At 39.7% G+C, this 13,486-nt stretch overlaps 1 protein-coding gene across 1 annotated transcript in view; it reads right to left on the bottom strand.

Moving 5' to 3' along the window:
- The window catches only part of ZSWIM5 (zinc finger SWIM-type containing 5), a gene marked incomplete at both ends in the record, with an annotated part of 216,933 nt that overhangs the window by 53,358 nt on the left and 150,089 nt on the right, over nucleotides 1-13,486 (bottom strand). Inside the window, 3 exons of the mRNA XM_080800274.1 lie at nucleotides 1,378-1,528; nucleotides 2,771-2,919; nucleotides 11,352-11,708. Coding sequence (XP_080656400.1) covers nucleotides 1,378-1,528; nucleotides 2,771-2,919; nucleotides 11,352-11,708 — 657 coding nt within the window. The remainder of the gene's footprint in view (nucleotides 1-1,377; nucleotides 1,529-2,770; nucleotides 2,920-11,351; nucleotides 11,709-13,486) is intronic.

The raw sequence follows: 13,486 nt of genomic DNA, 5'->3' as shown, positions 1-13,486 counted from the left end.
TGACACAGAGTCTGGCACATAAAATTAAAAAATGTAGCTCTTCATAGTAATGAGAGCTCCAAAGCCATTAGTGCCCAGGTGAGATAAAAAATTCTCAGCACCCAAAACAAAACCCCAAAGTAAATGAGTAGAGTTGCAGAGTCATGAAGCCTCACTCTGCAAGGCTTTTAGCTCTGAGGCTATGAAATATATGCTCCTGGGGCTTTAGTCCAGAAGAACTCACTGAACTCCTAACCTGCAGCTTTCTCTTATATTACTCTGTATGAGTGGAAATTTGTTGTTGCTTTCCGGCATGGAGGGACTATGGAGGAGCTGTATTAGATCTTTTAGGATACGTTACACAGAACTTTTCCGGTATAACTAAAAGTGGGGCTATGATTGGATTCAGGGTATGGAAGATTCTGAAAATAAGAAGAGAAGCTGAGTATTAGCACTGCAAAACTGGCCTTGGAGCAGTAGAATGATACAGAGAAATGATGACCAAAGAAGACGGCCTTGATGAGGAGAATCTAGAACAGAGAGGCCATTCAGGAGGCCACAGGTCTAATTTAATCCAGAAGTTCCCAATGCCCTCAAGCAGCGCAGTGGTGATAGGAAATTAAAAAGTGTGAGTGGACACTGAATTGCATTTTAAAGGTCAAGGCATCAAATGAAGTTGGTGACTGAATGTTGGGAATGAAAGAAAAATGAGTGCCTGACAGTTAGTTTGGTAGAGTGAGGAATGGTGGTGCCACTGCCAGAGTTATGGGAACATGTTTTGGTTGAAGGCCCAAATTCATTTTTGGATTTCTCAAGCTTGAGGTGACTAGGGGATTTTTCAGTGGAAATGGTTATAGCGCAATGCTGATATGGGACTGGAACTCAGATAAATGGAAAGAAGATGAGGCTGAGATCAACAGAGAGGTAAGCTCTGGAGCCATGACATTAAACAAAAAGTTCTCAGTGGGGGGGTATAGAGGAAGAAGAAGTCCAAGGCCCACGTCTTGGAAACTGCCCTATGTCTAAGAGGTTTGTCTAGTAGTGATACAGAAGAGAAAACCCAGGGAAAGCAAGAAAAGTAAGGTTGATAAGTATCTGGAGAGCCAGGTTAGTGCCAGGCAGCAGAAGCCAAGGGAAGACATTTTCCCTCAGCAAAGGCTTCTATGAGGTAATATCTGGAACAGAATACTGATGTCAATAGCAAAGTACAATGTTGTGGAAGCAACACAAATGAGCTCAGAATACTCTGGGTGGCCTGCGTAGAGCCTACATCTTTCACAGCTAGGCTAAAGTTCATTTAGCAAGACCCTCATAATGACCGACGGCAAGCGTTCGCTAACACTTATGCAGGGGGCAGACTGGAAGGACTATGCACTTCTCTGAGATACGGGGACTTACCTAACTCATCCCAGAGTTGCCTGCATTTATCTGTCATACTTGTTCCTTGCTGCCTCCAGAGTGTGAGTCGTGGGTCAGCCATAAACTGCTCAGTTATCAGTGTCAGCATCCTGGCTCCATTGGAATCCCTCATCCGCAGCATCTCTCGAACCTGACACATAAGGAGGGGCCAGGGGTTGGTGACTGCACATCATAAAAAAGCAGGAGGAGAAGGAAGGGGAGGAGAAGATGAAGTATCTAAGCATAACACACCCAAAGAGCCAAAAAGAAGGTTTCTTGTTCTATAAGCAAGTTCTCTGCATATATCAAGAAAGCCTCCTGTGCACAATGAGATACCACTTCACATCCACTAGCATGGCTAGAATCAAAAAGTCAGATAACAACAGGTGTTGGTGAGGATATAGAGAAATCAGACCCCTGACACACTGTTGGTGGGAATGTAAAATGATGCAGCCACTTTAGAAATCAGTATAGTGGTTCCTCAAATGATTAAATGTAGAATTATATGACCTATGAGTTCCTATCGTAGAGAGAATGAAAACACATGTCCACACAGAAACTTGTATGAGAATGTTTATAAAAGCATTATGCATAATAACCAAAAGGTGGAAATAATCCAAATATCCACTAACAGAGAATGGATAAACAAAAGTGGTCTAGTCATACAACGGAATATTAGTCAACCATAAAAAGGAATTAAGTATGGATACATGCACAACATGGGTGATCCCTGAAAATACTATGTTAAATGAAAGAAGCCAGTCACAAAGATTATATACTATATTATTCTACTCTAGGAAAGCCCAGAATAGGGAAATCTATAGAGACAGAAAGTAGATTAGTGGTTGCTTAGGGCTGGAGGAGGGGGAGTGAGGAATAAGGGAAGTGACAGGTAAAGGGTATGGGGTTTCTTTTTAGGGTGATGAAAATGGTCCAAAATTGACTATGGTGACAGGTACACATATCTGCGAAAAATTAAAAACACCACTGAAATGCACACTTTAAATGGGTGAATCATCTGTCACTAAAGGCGTTAAGAAAAAAAGAAAGAAAGAAAACCTGCCATGAGAGCCCAGAGTTCTAAAGTACTACATCTCTCCAAGGCTTCATCTGGCAGCCTTGGGTTCCAAGCAGAGGGATGGTGTCTTCCTGACGAAAACCCCCAGCAATGTTAATTGATTTAGAATGGAGCAGAAGGAAGAGGACTACCAGGGTGAGGCAGTAAAGGTCCCTGGATGCCACCTGCTCTGATCAGATCTGCTCTGATCAGCCCTCCCATTAGTTTTTGAGGATTCAGTACAGATAGGTCAAGTGAGCCAGATCCAATGCATGAAACCAGAAGTGTGCTGAGCCCAGTTTACTTAAGGAAAAAAAAATACCCTTCATATCTTACCTTGGCAAACATTGAATTGAGTTGCTTCCCAGAGCCATAGTAACCACCCTGGGAGAGGAAGAGTTTCACTTGTTCTTTCACCTGCTCCTCATCCAAATGCCAGCAGTTCTCATCATCGATGCTGGCCCCAGCTGTGGGGTCAGGGGCACCTGTGAGGGATGGCAATGGTGAAATGAGTCCCCTGAATTCATACGCTACACATTTGGCAGAAGGGGTACTTTGTGAGTATATTAAAAAATGGATGGCTTATTCTCCCTTATTTTGGGCTTTGTCAACTGTGCGCTCCTAAATAAACGTAAGAGGGCTAATGCTAGTTTCATACTCACTTATGTCTCAGTCTTATCTCCTTCCAAGGTCTATAAATACCATTCGGGGGGGGGGGAATCCCAGAAGGAAATGCACAAACACGAAAAAGTGATGTATTTTTTCCCTAGGAGGGTGACATTTTTTTTTCCTTCAATTTGCCTTCCTATGACATTCAAATAAACCTTAAAGTACAGGTTACAAAATTCTGTTTTTAAAGTTCATTATGCAATTGCAGCTTCTCAGCAGAGTCAACACTTCTAAATCTCTAGAAACTTGCCCCTTAAGGCAAAGTCAGAGTTGCATACAAGGTGAAAAATTTTATAAACTTGAACTCAAAATATCTTTCATATCTGGGCTCACCACACCACCTTCAAACAGTTTTGGTTATTTACATATCTCTCTCCCCTCATGCCCTGTTAGCTGCTTGCTCACAGCTGAATCAGCCACAGCACTGTGCTGGTAATGTGACAGGCACCTAGGAATATTTATGGAATGAAAACTGAATCTTCTCTCACTTTCTCAAAGACAGAGTCCTGTGTTAAGTTTTTAGAAACCTGCCTCCAAGTGTTAAAAGGCTATAAATCAAATGCTCTCCAGGTGTGGCCATACAATAGATTAGAAATTCATGTCATGAAACCATAAGAGACTTTTTTTTTTAAGATTTTATTTATTTATTTGTCAAAGAGAGAGAGAGAGAGAGAGAGAGAGCGCGCACAGGCAGACACAGTGGCAGAGAGAGAAGCAGGCTCCCGGCGGAGCAAGGAGCCCGATGCGGGACTTGATCCCAGGACGCTGGGATCATGACCTGAGCCGAAGGCAGCCGCTTAACCAACTGAGCCACCCAGGCGTCCCACCATAAGAGACTCTTAATCTCAGGAAACAAACTGAGGTTTGTTTCTGGTGGGGGGTAAGGATGGGGTGGCTTCGTGATGGACATTGGGGAGGGTATGTGCTATTGTGAGCGCTGTGAATTGTGTAAGACTGATGACTCACAGACCTGTACCCCTGAAGCAAATAATATATGATACATTAATAAAATAAAAATAAATAAATAAAGTTTCTCAGAAGAAGAAAAAAAAATAAGAAATTCATGTCATGTTTCATCAGTCAGTCTATTTTTTCTCTTGTCTTCCTGTATCAAAGCCCTGATTAAATGAAATTCAGGTCTACCCGGAAAAGCTGCTCTTTAGCTAAGCTTTTGTAGTGCATCTATCTTTTTCTCCAAGAAATCAGGAGGGTTCATACATTCTGTTATTCTACAAGTACTAATTAATACATATGACTGTCCAGTTTATGCTTATCTACCATATACTAATTTTCTTCAAACGTATTGTTCTAGATACAGTTCTGATTAGAAGTCTTCAGTGATGCACCATTTTTATTAAATTAAGTCCATATGACTTAGCTTGGTATTCAAGGTTCTCCAAGCTCAGGCCTTATCTTTTATTTCCAGTCTTGTCTACCCTATATTTATGCTATGTTTCAGCTAGGAACTTTGTGTTCTCAGAAATCAACCACATTTCCTTATGACTTCACTTCTGCTTTTACCTTTATTTCCCTCCTTCTCCTGTAACCCATTCTTTGGCCAAACAAATGATACTTTTTATTGTCAGTATTGCCTGGGCTCTAGAGTCAGGGCTGCAATGAGCAATGGAAACCACGAAATAAGTATACAGAAAGGCTAATACTGGCATGCTTCATGCACTGCTTAGTTCACTTGGCAGGAGAGGCTCTTTTTACCCCCTCACTAAATTAGCTATATAACCCATTGCCACCTGTCAAAAGTATGTCCATTTTATGCTCAAAATACATATAAAAGGAGTAATACGCTTAGCATTTTATTATTACTTTTCTTAAAGACCTGTTGCATTTTATTCTACATCAGAATTGTGCATTTCTCATATGTTCCCCAAATTGAAGTTTTTAAAGAGTAAGTGTTCAGTTTTGTACCTCACAGTACCTGGCTTATTACAGCACTGAGTTAGCATTTATAGAGTAAACAAATACATGTCTCACTGACTGTCCAGATTTAAGCTCCACGTGGGCAAATAATATATCCTATACTTCTTTTGTATCCCTAAAGGGGCAAAGCAGAACAAGAATACTCCTTATTCTTAAATATAGGTTAATAAGAGCCATATTTTTAGTGCTTCTTATATGCCAAAGTCTAAGAACTTTTTATATATATCCTCACTAGAACATACTCTCCTTGAGGGCATAACTGGTTTTATTTGCTGGTATGTTTGCAACAGGTAGAACAATACTTAGCACACAGTAGGTGCTCAATGATTATTTGGTTAAGTAAATTCCAATGAAATTTCATAACTCCATAAGGTAGTATTATTATTCTAATTTTAAGATGAAAAAAACCTAAAGCTTGGGGCGCCTGGGTGGCTCAGTGGGTTAAAGTCTCTGCCTTCGGCTCAGGTCATGATCCCAGGGTCCTGGGATCGAGCCCCGCATCGGGCTCCCTGCTTGGTGGGGAGCCTGCTTCCCCCTCTCTCTCTCTGCCTGCCTCTCTGCCTACTTGTGATCTCTGTCTGTCAAATAAATAAATAAATAAAAAGATACCTCAAGCCAAGAACTTTGATTAAAAAAAAAAAACTAAAGCTTATACAGGTAAGTAATATAACATATATAATAATATGTAATATAAGTATGACATATATATTATATACATATACATACATATAACATGTAATATAAGTAATATAACATATATAATATGAGCCAGTATCTATATGCTGGCCTCTCTTCAAAGTCTGTTTTTTCACTACAACACTGAACTTCAGCCTCTAGCCTCATAGGCCTGAGCATGGAGAGCCATAAGCTGGTTTCAGGCCCCGGAACATAAAGTTGGATTGTGTGTACGAAGATAGTCAAATCCCTTCTTGGCCTATTCCACGATATAGAATATAGGATTAGGCATTTTCCCCTTAGGGAAGATGATAGAGTTCTCACCAGTACAGTGATTCTCAAATGTTAATACATAGAATTATCATCTGGGATTTGTGTTAAAAATGCAGATTATAGAGTCTCACCTCTAATGATTCTAGTTTTCAGTAGTTTAATAGAGACAGAACAGAGATAAAATGAGGTATATTAGGTATAAACCAAGGACTGGGCCTTTGAGTACCTTGTTGCCAAGGATGGGGATGAGGGAAGAACAGAAATGGTGCTCCAAAAACAAGCAGAGATGGTTTGAATACCAATTCTGACTCTTGGGTGGTTCGATTAGGATGTAAAAAAGCAGGAACAGGACCCAATCTCCCAGGGGAAATGGCCTTAATTAACTGGCTGGAAGTGGGAGTGATAACCCCCCATAAAAGTTCAAAGGGGTATGGAGAAAACTGGAGAATCTTTTGGGCCCAGGTGGTGGTAGTGGCAGCAGCTCTGGAAGAAATAAGGCACAGTTTATAAATACACAGTGTACGAACCATAGAAAACTGCTGGGAAGGGCTTGGATAAGGCAAAGCCTTGGGAGTTACTAACAGTAAAATTTCAACTAGAACTTTAGAAGGGTTTGCTTATTTGATAGGCAAAAAAGGAAGGTAAACCATGTAAATGTTTACTGATCTATAATGAATTCAGGAGATGAGAAAGAGGGCTGCCAAAATGGTTGGTTGCAGCAAAAAAAGGGGAGAGTCAATATTTGAGGCACCCAGGTAACACTACTATAAGGAGTTGGTGTGACTGTTGAAGGAAGTAAAGTCATCTGGGAGGGCATGAATTGGCAAGAGGCCCCAAGGAGGATTTTCTAAGATATTTTCATTTACTCAACCAATATTAATTGAGAGCCCACTATGTGTCAGGACCTGTGCCAAATATTGAAAGTATAGTGGTAAACAAAGCAGATATAGTTCTTATCCTCATGGAGCCGGCAGACTAGTTGAGGAAAGAGATGTTAAACAAATAATTACACATGGACATATTTGTGTGGGAAGAAAGACAGGTCAAAGTTTTCCCTGAGAAAGTGGCATTTAAGTGAACACCCAAGTAATGAATTAGGAGTTAGTCTAGCAAAGAGTGGAGGTAATACTGTGTGTATTTTTTGCTCAAAGAAGCATGAAGTCATAAATTATGGTGGTAATTAAGTACAGTCATAATAAGGAGGAAAGCATAAGAAGAGTAAGAAGAGAATTTCCAGAGGGAAAATCACATGAAAATGTAAGCAAAAGCCAGATGATACAGGTTTTATAGGCCATATGAAATATGGACTTTATCCATGACAAAATCTGTAGTTATAGAAAAGTTACTCTGGATAACTGTGTGGAGACTGGAATAGAAGGGAGCAATAATGGAAGAAGAAAGATAAATTAGACCTCTAGGTGAGAGATTATAGTAGTTTGATTTAGGGTGATTGTGGTATCAATAGAGAGAAGTAGAAAATGATGAAATATACTTTGGATGAAATATACTTTGCTCTGTTCTACAGGAAATTTCCTTACCCTTATTTTCTATCACTTAGTTTTAAAAAAAATTTGCCATTATATTTGTAATTTTCATTAGTTCTTTCTGTTGTGTGAATTTGTTTTTACAGCATCCCGTTCTTATTTCATGGTTGCAATATCTTCTTCTAATCTAATGATAACGTTATTAATAATTTCTCAAGGTTTTCTTCTCTCTGGATAGTTTCTATTTCCCCCAAGTTGCCTTTCTACTTTTGTTAACTTTGGTCTGTATCTTCCACAATATTCAATGTTGTTGACTATTCCCTTGTTGAAACAACTCAGTTGTTCACTCAGTTCTATACCGACTTTGATAATTGCTAGCTATCTTTTTCTCACTTCTCATTCTACCTTGCTCATTCCTACAATGACTCCTGTTTTCATCACCTGTATATGCATGGCTATATTCATTCAATAAACCCTTATTAATTTTCAGGTACCATGCTGGGTGACAGAGACTCAGAAATTAGTAAAATATGGTTCCTGACCCTACTCCTCAATTACATCACTTTTCTCAAGGTATCCAATCTCTCTTCATGGGTAAGCAGCAATTGAATCCCTGATAAGATGCTATACCAGAGAATCTCAGGGTATGGAGTTACCAAATCAAATCACAGAGCATTGGGGGGAGGCAGCGCCTGGATGGTTTAGTAGTTGGGTGTCTGCCTTCAGCTTGGGTTATGATCCCAGCATCCCTGGATGGAGCCCTGCATCAGGCTCCCTGCTCTGCGGGAAGCCTGATTCTCCCCCTCCCACTCCCCCTGCTGTGTACCCTCTCTTGCTGTCTCTCTGGCAAATAAATAAATAAAATCTTAAAACAAAACAAAAAAACCAAAAACAAATCACAGAGCATTGAGCAGTGACAGAGGTAGAAAAACAGTCAACCAGAGGGGACAAGGCAAAACCTAGGTTCTACTTCCTAGGAGAAAAACACAGAAGAGAAAAGAGGTTTCAAGGAAGTGAAGAGCCCAGCAATGCCTGGATCCATTCTTGGGATTAAAAGCAGGCAGCTACCAGTTTTAGAAATCTTATTTCTGCTTTTTAAGTCTGTTTTGGTGAGGAAGAGGGTTAGGAAAGGGAATAAGGAAGATGGTCTAAGTGTTTAAAGATTTAGCAGGGAAAAGAAACATGACTGTGCTAATAACTCCAAAATTCTGACTTTTGTCCTCAGTTCCGGATCCATATATCCAACTATCCATCAGAAATCTTTTCCTAAATGTTCCATAAGCACCTCTAATTTATCATCTTTCCAAATTTATTCCTCCTCCTATGCTCCCTCAGTGAACAGCAACATTATCATCAAATTCATCAATACCATCCTAGCTAAACATTCTAGAATTAAGTTTTCTCCCATCTTTCTATTCTTTTCCTTACTCCTGACACAACCTATACACCTGAATGCTGACCAGTCCATGTTACCTCTAACATATCTTCATTCTCTGTCCCCCTTTTTTCAGTATCATTGCTGATTATCAACATTGCTTATTAGAAATAGATTAGGAAAGGCCTTGTGGAATACTAGGAAGCTGGGTGTAGAAAGGTAATATTAGTATGGAATACATACAAGTATGGAAGTAGTAGTTCCTGGGGAAGGTTAAGAATCATATCTCAAGGTCAATGTGGCAATGTAAGCCCAATTTCAGACAAATACATAATAAGATACTGAGATGGGAGGTTCAAGGAAAGATAAAAATTGTTTTAGCACAGTGGTAAAGAAGGAAGAGGGTTGTTTTGGTGACAGCAGTGGTATAAACAAGACAGGTGTAATATACCTCCTTAACCGAGGTGGTCATTAAAAGAAAAAAGGCTGGGACGCCTGGGTGGCTCAGTTGGTTGAGTGGCTGCCTTCGGCTCAGGTCATGATCCCAGCGTCCTGGGATCGAATTCCACATCGGGCTCCTTGCTCGACGGGGAGCCTGCTTCTCCCTCTGCCTCTGCCTGCCACTCTGCCTGCCTCTCTGCCTGCCGCTCTGTCTGCCTGTGCTCTCTCTCTCTCTGACAAATAAATAAATAAAATCTTAAAAAAAAAAAAAGGCAAGAGAGTTTGGAAATAAGCAACAATTCTGAGAAAGAGCTAATGGGAATAAAGCATAAGAGATCGTAACCTAGTTATTGGGGTACAGAGCAGTACTTCCCTTTAGTGCTATAGACGTTGGGATGAGGCAGAACTCAGGTCTCTAAGAGCTCTAGACTTAAGGAGGCCACAGAATTAGAACAGCCTCCCTGTGTGGGATAAGAGATAGGGGAAGCTACTCTTTATAAATAGAGCTCAGTTACTATATAAACACCACAACTTTCTGTATAAAGCAATAGAAGATTATTTCTGCTAGGTGGCAAGAGTTCCTGGAAGCTCGTCTGAGTATCTTTGTTTCTGAGGAGTGCTGAGGTTGTGTGTAGGACTCGATTAGTTCTATTGGACAAATGGGAAAAGCAGACCCTCTGGCACACAGACTACAGTTTTATACAGGCCATCCACCTGGTCTCTTTGCCTCTTTTATGCTGGCACCACAATTATCTTCTAAAAATAAAGAAGTACTATAAAGAAGCATAAAAACCTTGAGTTCTGAAGTCAGGTGAGCCTGGGTTATAAATAATTTCCTTATTTATGAAATGGAAGTGGTTAAAACACCTATTTCACAGACTAGTTTTTTTTTTTTTTAAACTCAAGTTTGTTGTTTTTTTTTTTTTTTTAAGATTTTATTTATTTATTTGACAGACAGAAATCACAAGTAGGCAGAGAGGCAGGCAGAGAGAGAGGAAGGGAAGCAGGCTCCCTGCTGAGCAGAGAGCCCGATGCGGGGCTCGATCCCAGGACCCTGAGATCATGACCTGAGCCGAAGGCAGAGGCTTTAACCCACTGAGCCACCCAGGCGCCCCTCACAGACTAGTTTTGAAAGCTAAATGAATTGACATATATAGAGTCCCTTCGGTGGTACCTGGAACATAGTAGGACCTAACAAACAAAATGCCTTCTCAAAATTCTTTCCTATGATAAAGTCCTTACAATCTGGCTTCATTAGCATCTGTTTCAACTTAGCTATCTTTTCTACTAGATTTTAAGCTACTTGAAGGCAGGAACCATATCTGTTTTATGCCTTCAATAATCAGCACTATTTCTTGCACACAGCAGGTATTTAATATATAATCAAAGAATAAGTGAACATAGTATCTTTCTCCATCCATGCACCCTCCCATTATATATAGCTCATAAGCACAATGCTAATAGATGCTCTTTAGAATACCCCTGATGTTATGTGGGATCCTAAAATATTAAGGAAATTCTCATATCCATCTAATTTCACTGAATGACACAAATTATTTCAGGCATTTGCTCACTCCTGAATATTCCAGGCTCCTGGGCACAGGGATTATATAGACAAATAAAGTCCATAAACCAGATCAATATATAACTCTAACACTCTCTGTCCTTTTTGCCAAAACCTTTATAAGGTAGACAATTGAACTGCTTTAAGAAACTAAGAGTTAGGGACACCTGGGTGGCTCAGTGGGTTAAAGCTTCTGCCTTCGGCTCAGGTCATGATCCCAGGGTCCTGGGATCGAGCCCTACATCAGGCTCTCTGCTTTGTGGAGAGCCTGCTTTCTCCTCTCTCTCTGCCTGCCTCTCTGCCTACTCGGGATCTCTGTCAAATAAATAAAATCTTTAAAAAAAAAAAAAAACTAAGAGTTAAACAGTTGTTTAGATAGAATGAACTCATTAAGGTATAAGCGATTACAACTGCAAAAATACCCCCCCCACACACAAATTTGAACCTCCAAATATGCAACGAAGCAACAAAGTAGGCTTTTGTAAAAATCTGTATAATTACCATGCACTTGGTTGATTTCGGAGTTGGAAGATAGAATCTCATCTGCCAATTTCTGTGCAGTAGGAAGAACTTCAGTGTGGTGGGCCGTGATTAAATATTGAATAAACTTTTGTAGCTGGTCCCTATTCATCTGGAAAAGGGTTTCTGAGATAGGAAGACGCAATTTGACTTGGTCTGGTTTACGGATCCTGTAGAGTGAGAGTGCTACCACATGAGCACAGTAGAATATGTCTTTGTTCCCACAGCCACATGTCACTGAAGTGATTTTGCATCGATCAAAACTGATCGCAACTTTGTAAGTCACTGCTGGTTCAGAAGGAGTAGCTGCTTCAGTTACTGTGCCACTGAGATGGAAGCCTAAGGAAACAAAGAAAGTGTGTTTAGAGATTCTGTAGTAAGAATCTTGAAGATTTTCATTTTGCATTTCAATTAATCAATTCAGAAACTTTTTGCTGAGTATCTCCTATCTTTGTAGTAGGCTCTGCCATAATACAAAGGTCAATGAAACTTAGATATGCTCATAAGAAACACAATATCTAGAAAAAAAAGTCCTTACTCTGGAGTCCACAAACCTGAACTAATTATGAAAACTTTTGTTTCTACATGTGTACTTTTGCTGAGGGTGGAGATGGTTCAAAACTTTTAATTATAGTCTCAAAAGGTTAACAAGGAATCCCAAATAAGTTAAGAAACTCTGAGGTATATTTTAAGCCCTTTGGGGACAAAGACAATTCTACAAATAACATCAGTACAATCTAGATTAAGGTGAGTGCTATAAATGGAAGAGAAACCAAAAGAATGCCATGAAAAGGACAGGAGTAAGAACAAGGAGACTATGACAACATTTATTCCTCAAAACATACAATTCCAAAATGGTGGCCATGTGGAACACATAAAAGGCAAGAAACCTCATAAAATATGGAAAGCACAGCTTGCTGTAGTGAGATTAGCAGTGGTACACCTCTACTTACTAGCACATAGCACTGATAATTTTGAAATGTAAGGAGAATAATTCAGTCATTCAAACCAAAGTTTAATGAGACCTTAAATATCACACTGCTAGGCCTAGGAATATTATTAAAAGAAACAGGAGAAGAATATCAAATATCTGTAAGGCACCTATCATGTAGCAGGACTGTAATTGGTGCTTTTAATAATTTATCACAACATGATAAAGTTGGTATTATTTTCCTTGTTTTCTTTTTTTTTTTAACATACAATGTATAATTTGTTTCAGGGGTACAGGTCTGTGATTCATCAGTCTTACACAATTCACAGCACTCACCATAACACATACCCTCCCCAATGTCCATCACCCAGCCACCCCATCCCTCCCAACCCCCTCCCCTCCAGCAACACTCCATTTGTTTCCTGAGATTAAGAGTCTCTTATGGTTTGTCTCCCTCTCTGGTTTCATCTTGTTTCATTTTTCAGTCCCTTCCCCTATGATCCTCTGTCTTGTTTCTCAAACTCCTCATATCAGTGAGATTATATGGTAATTGTCTTTCTCTGACTGACTTTTCAAATTTTTATTTAAATTCTATTTAGTTAACATACAGTGCAATACAGATTTCAGGAGCAGAATTTATAAACAACGCCCAGTGCTCGTCATAACAAGTGTCCTCCTTAATACCCATCACCCATCTAGCCCATTGCCCAGCCACCTCCCCCCATCAACCCTCGCTTTGTTCTCTATCATTAAGTCTCTTATGGTTTGTCTCCTTCTCTTTCTATCTTTTTTTCCTCCCCTTCCCATATGCTCATCTGTTTTGTTTCTTAAATTCCACATATGAATGAAATCATATGGTACTTGTCTTTCTCTGACTGACTTATTTCGCTTACCATTATACACTCTAGCTCCATCCATGCAGTTACAAATGAGATTTCATTCCTTCTGATAGCTGAGTAATATTCCATCATATATATATATATATATAATCTTCCTTAACCATTCTTCAGCCAATGGACATCTGGACTTTTTACACAGTTTGGCTATTGTTGATAATGCTGCAATAAACACTGGGGTTCATGTACCATGCTGAATCTGTATTTTTGTATCCTTTGGATAAATACCTAGTAGTGCACAATTGCTGAGCTATAGGGTAGTTTTCCTTTTAACTTTTTTTTTTTAAGAT

This window comes from Martes martes (assembly GCF_963455335.1).
Source record: "Martes martes genome assembly, chromosome: 4".
NCBI lineage: Eukaryota > Metazoa > Chordata > Mammalia > Carnivora > Mustelidae > Martes > Martes martes.
This window is presented reverse-complemented; position numbering and strand designations above follow the sequence as displayed.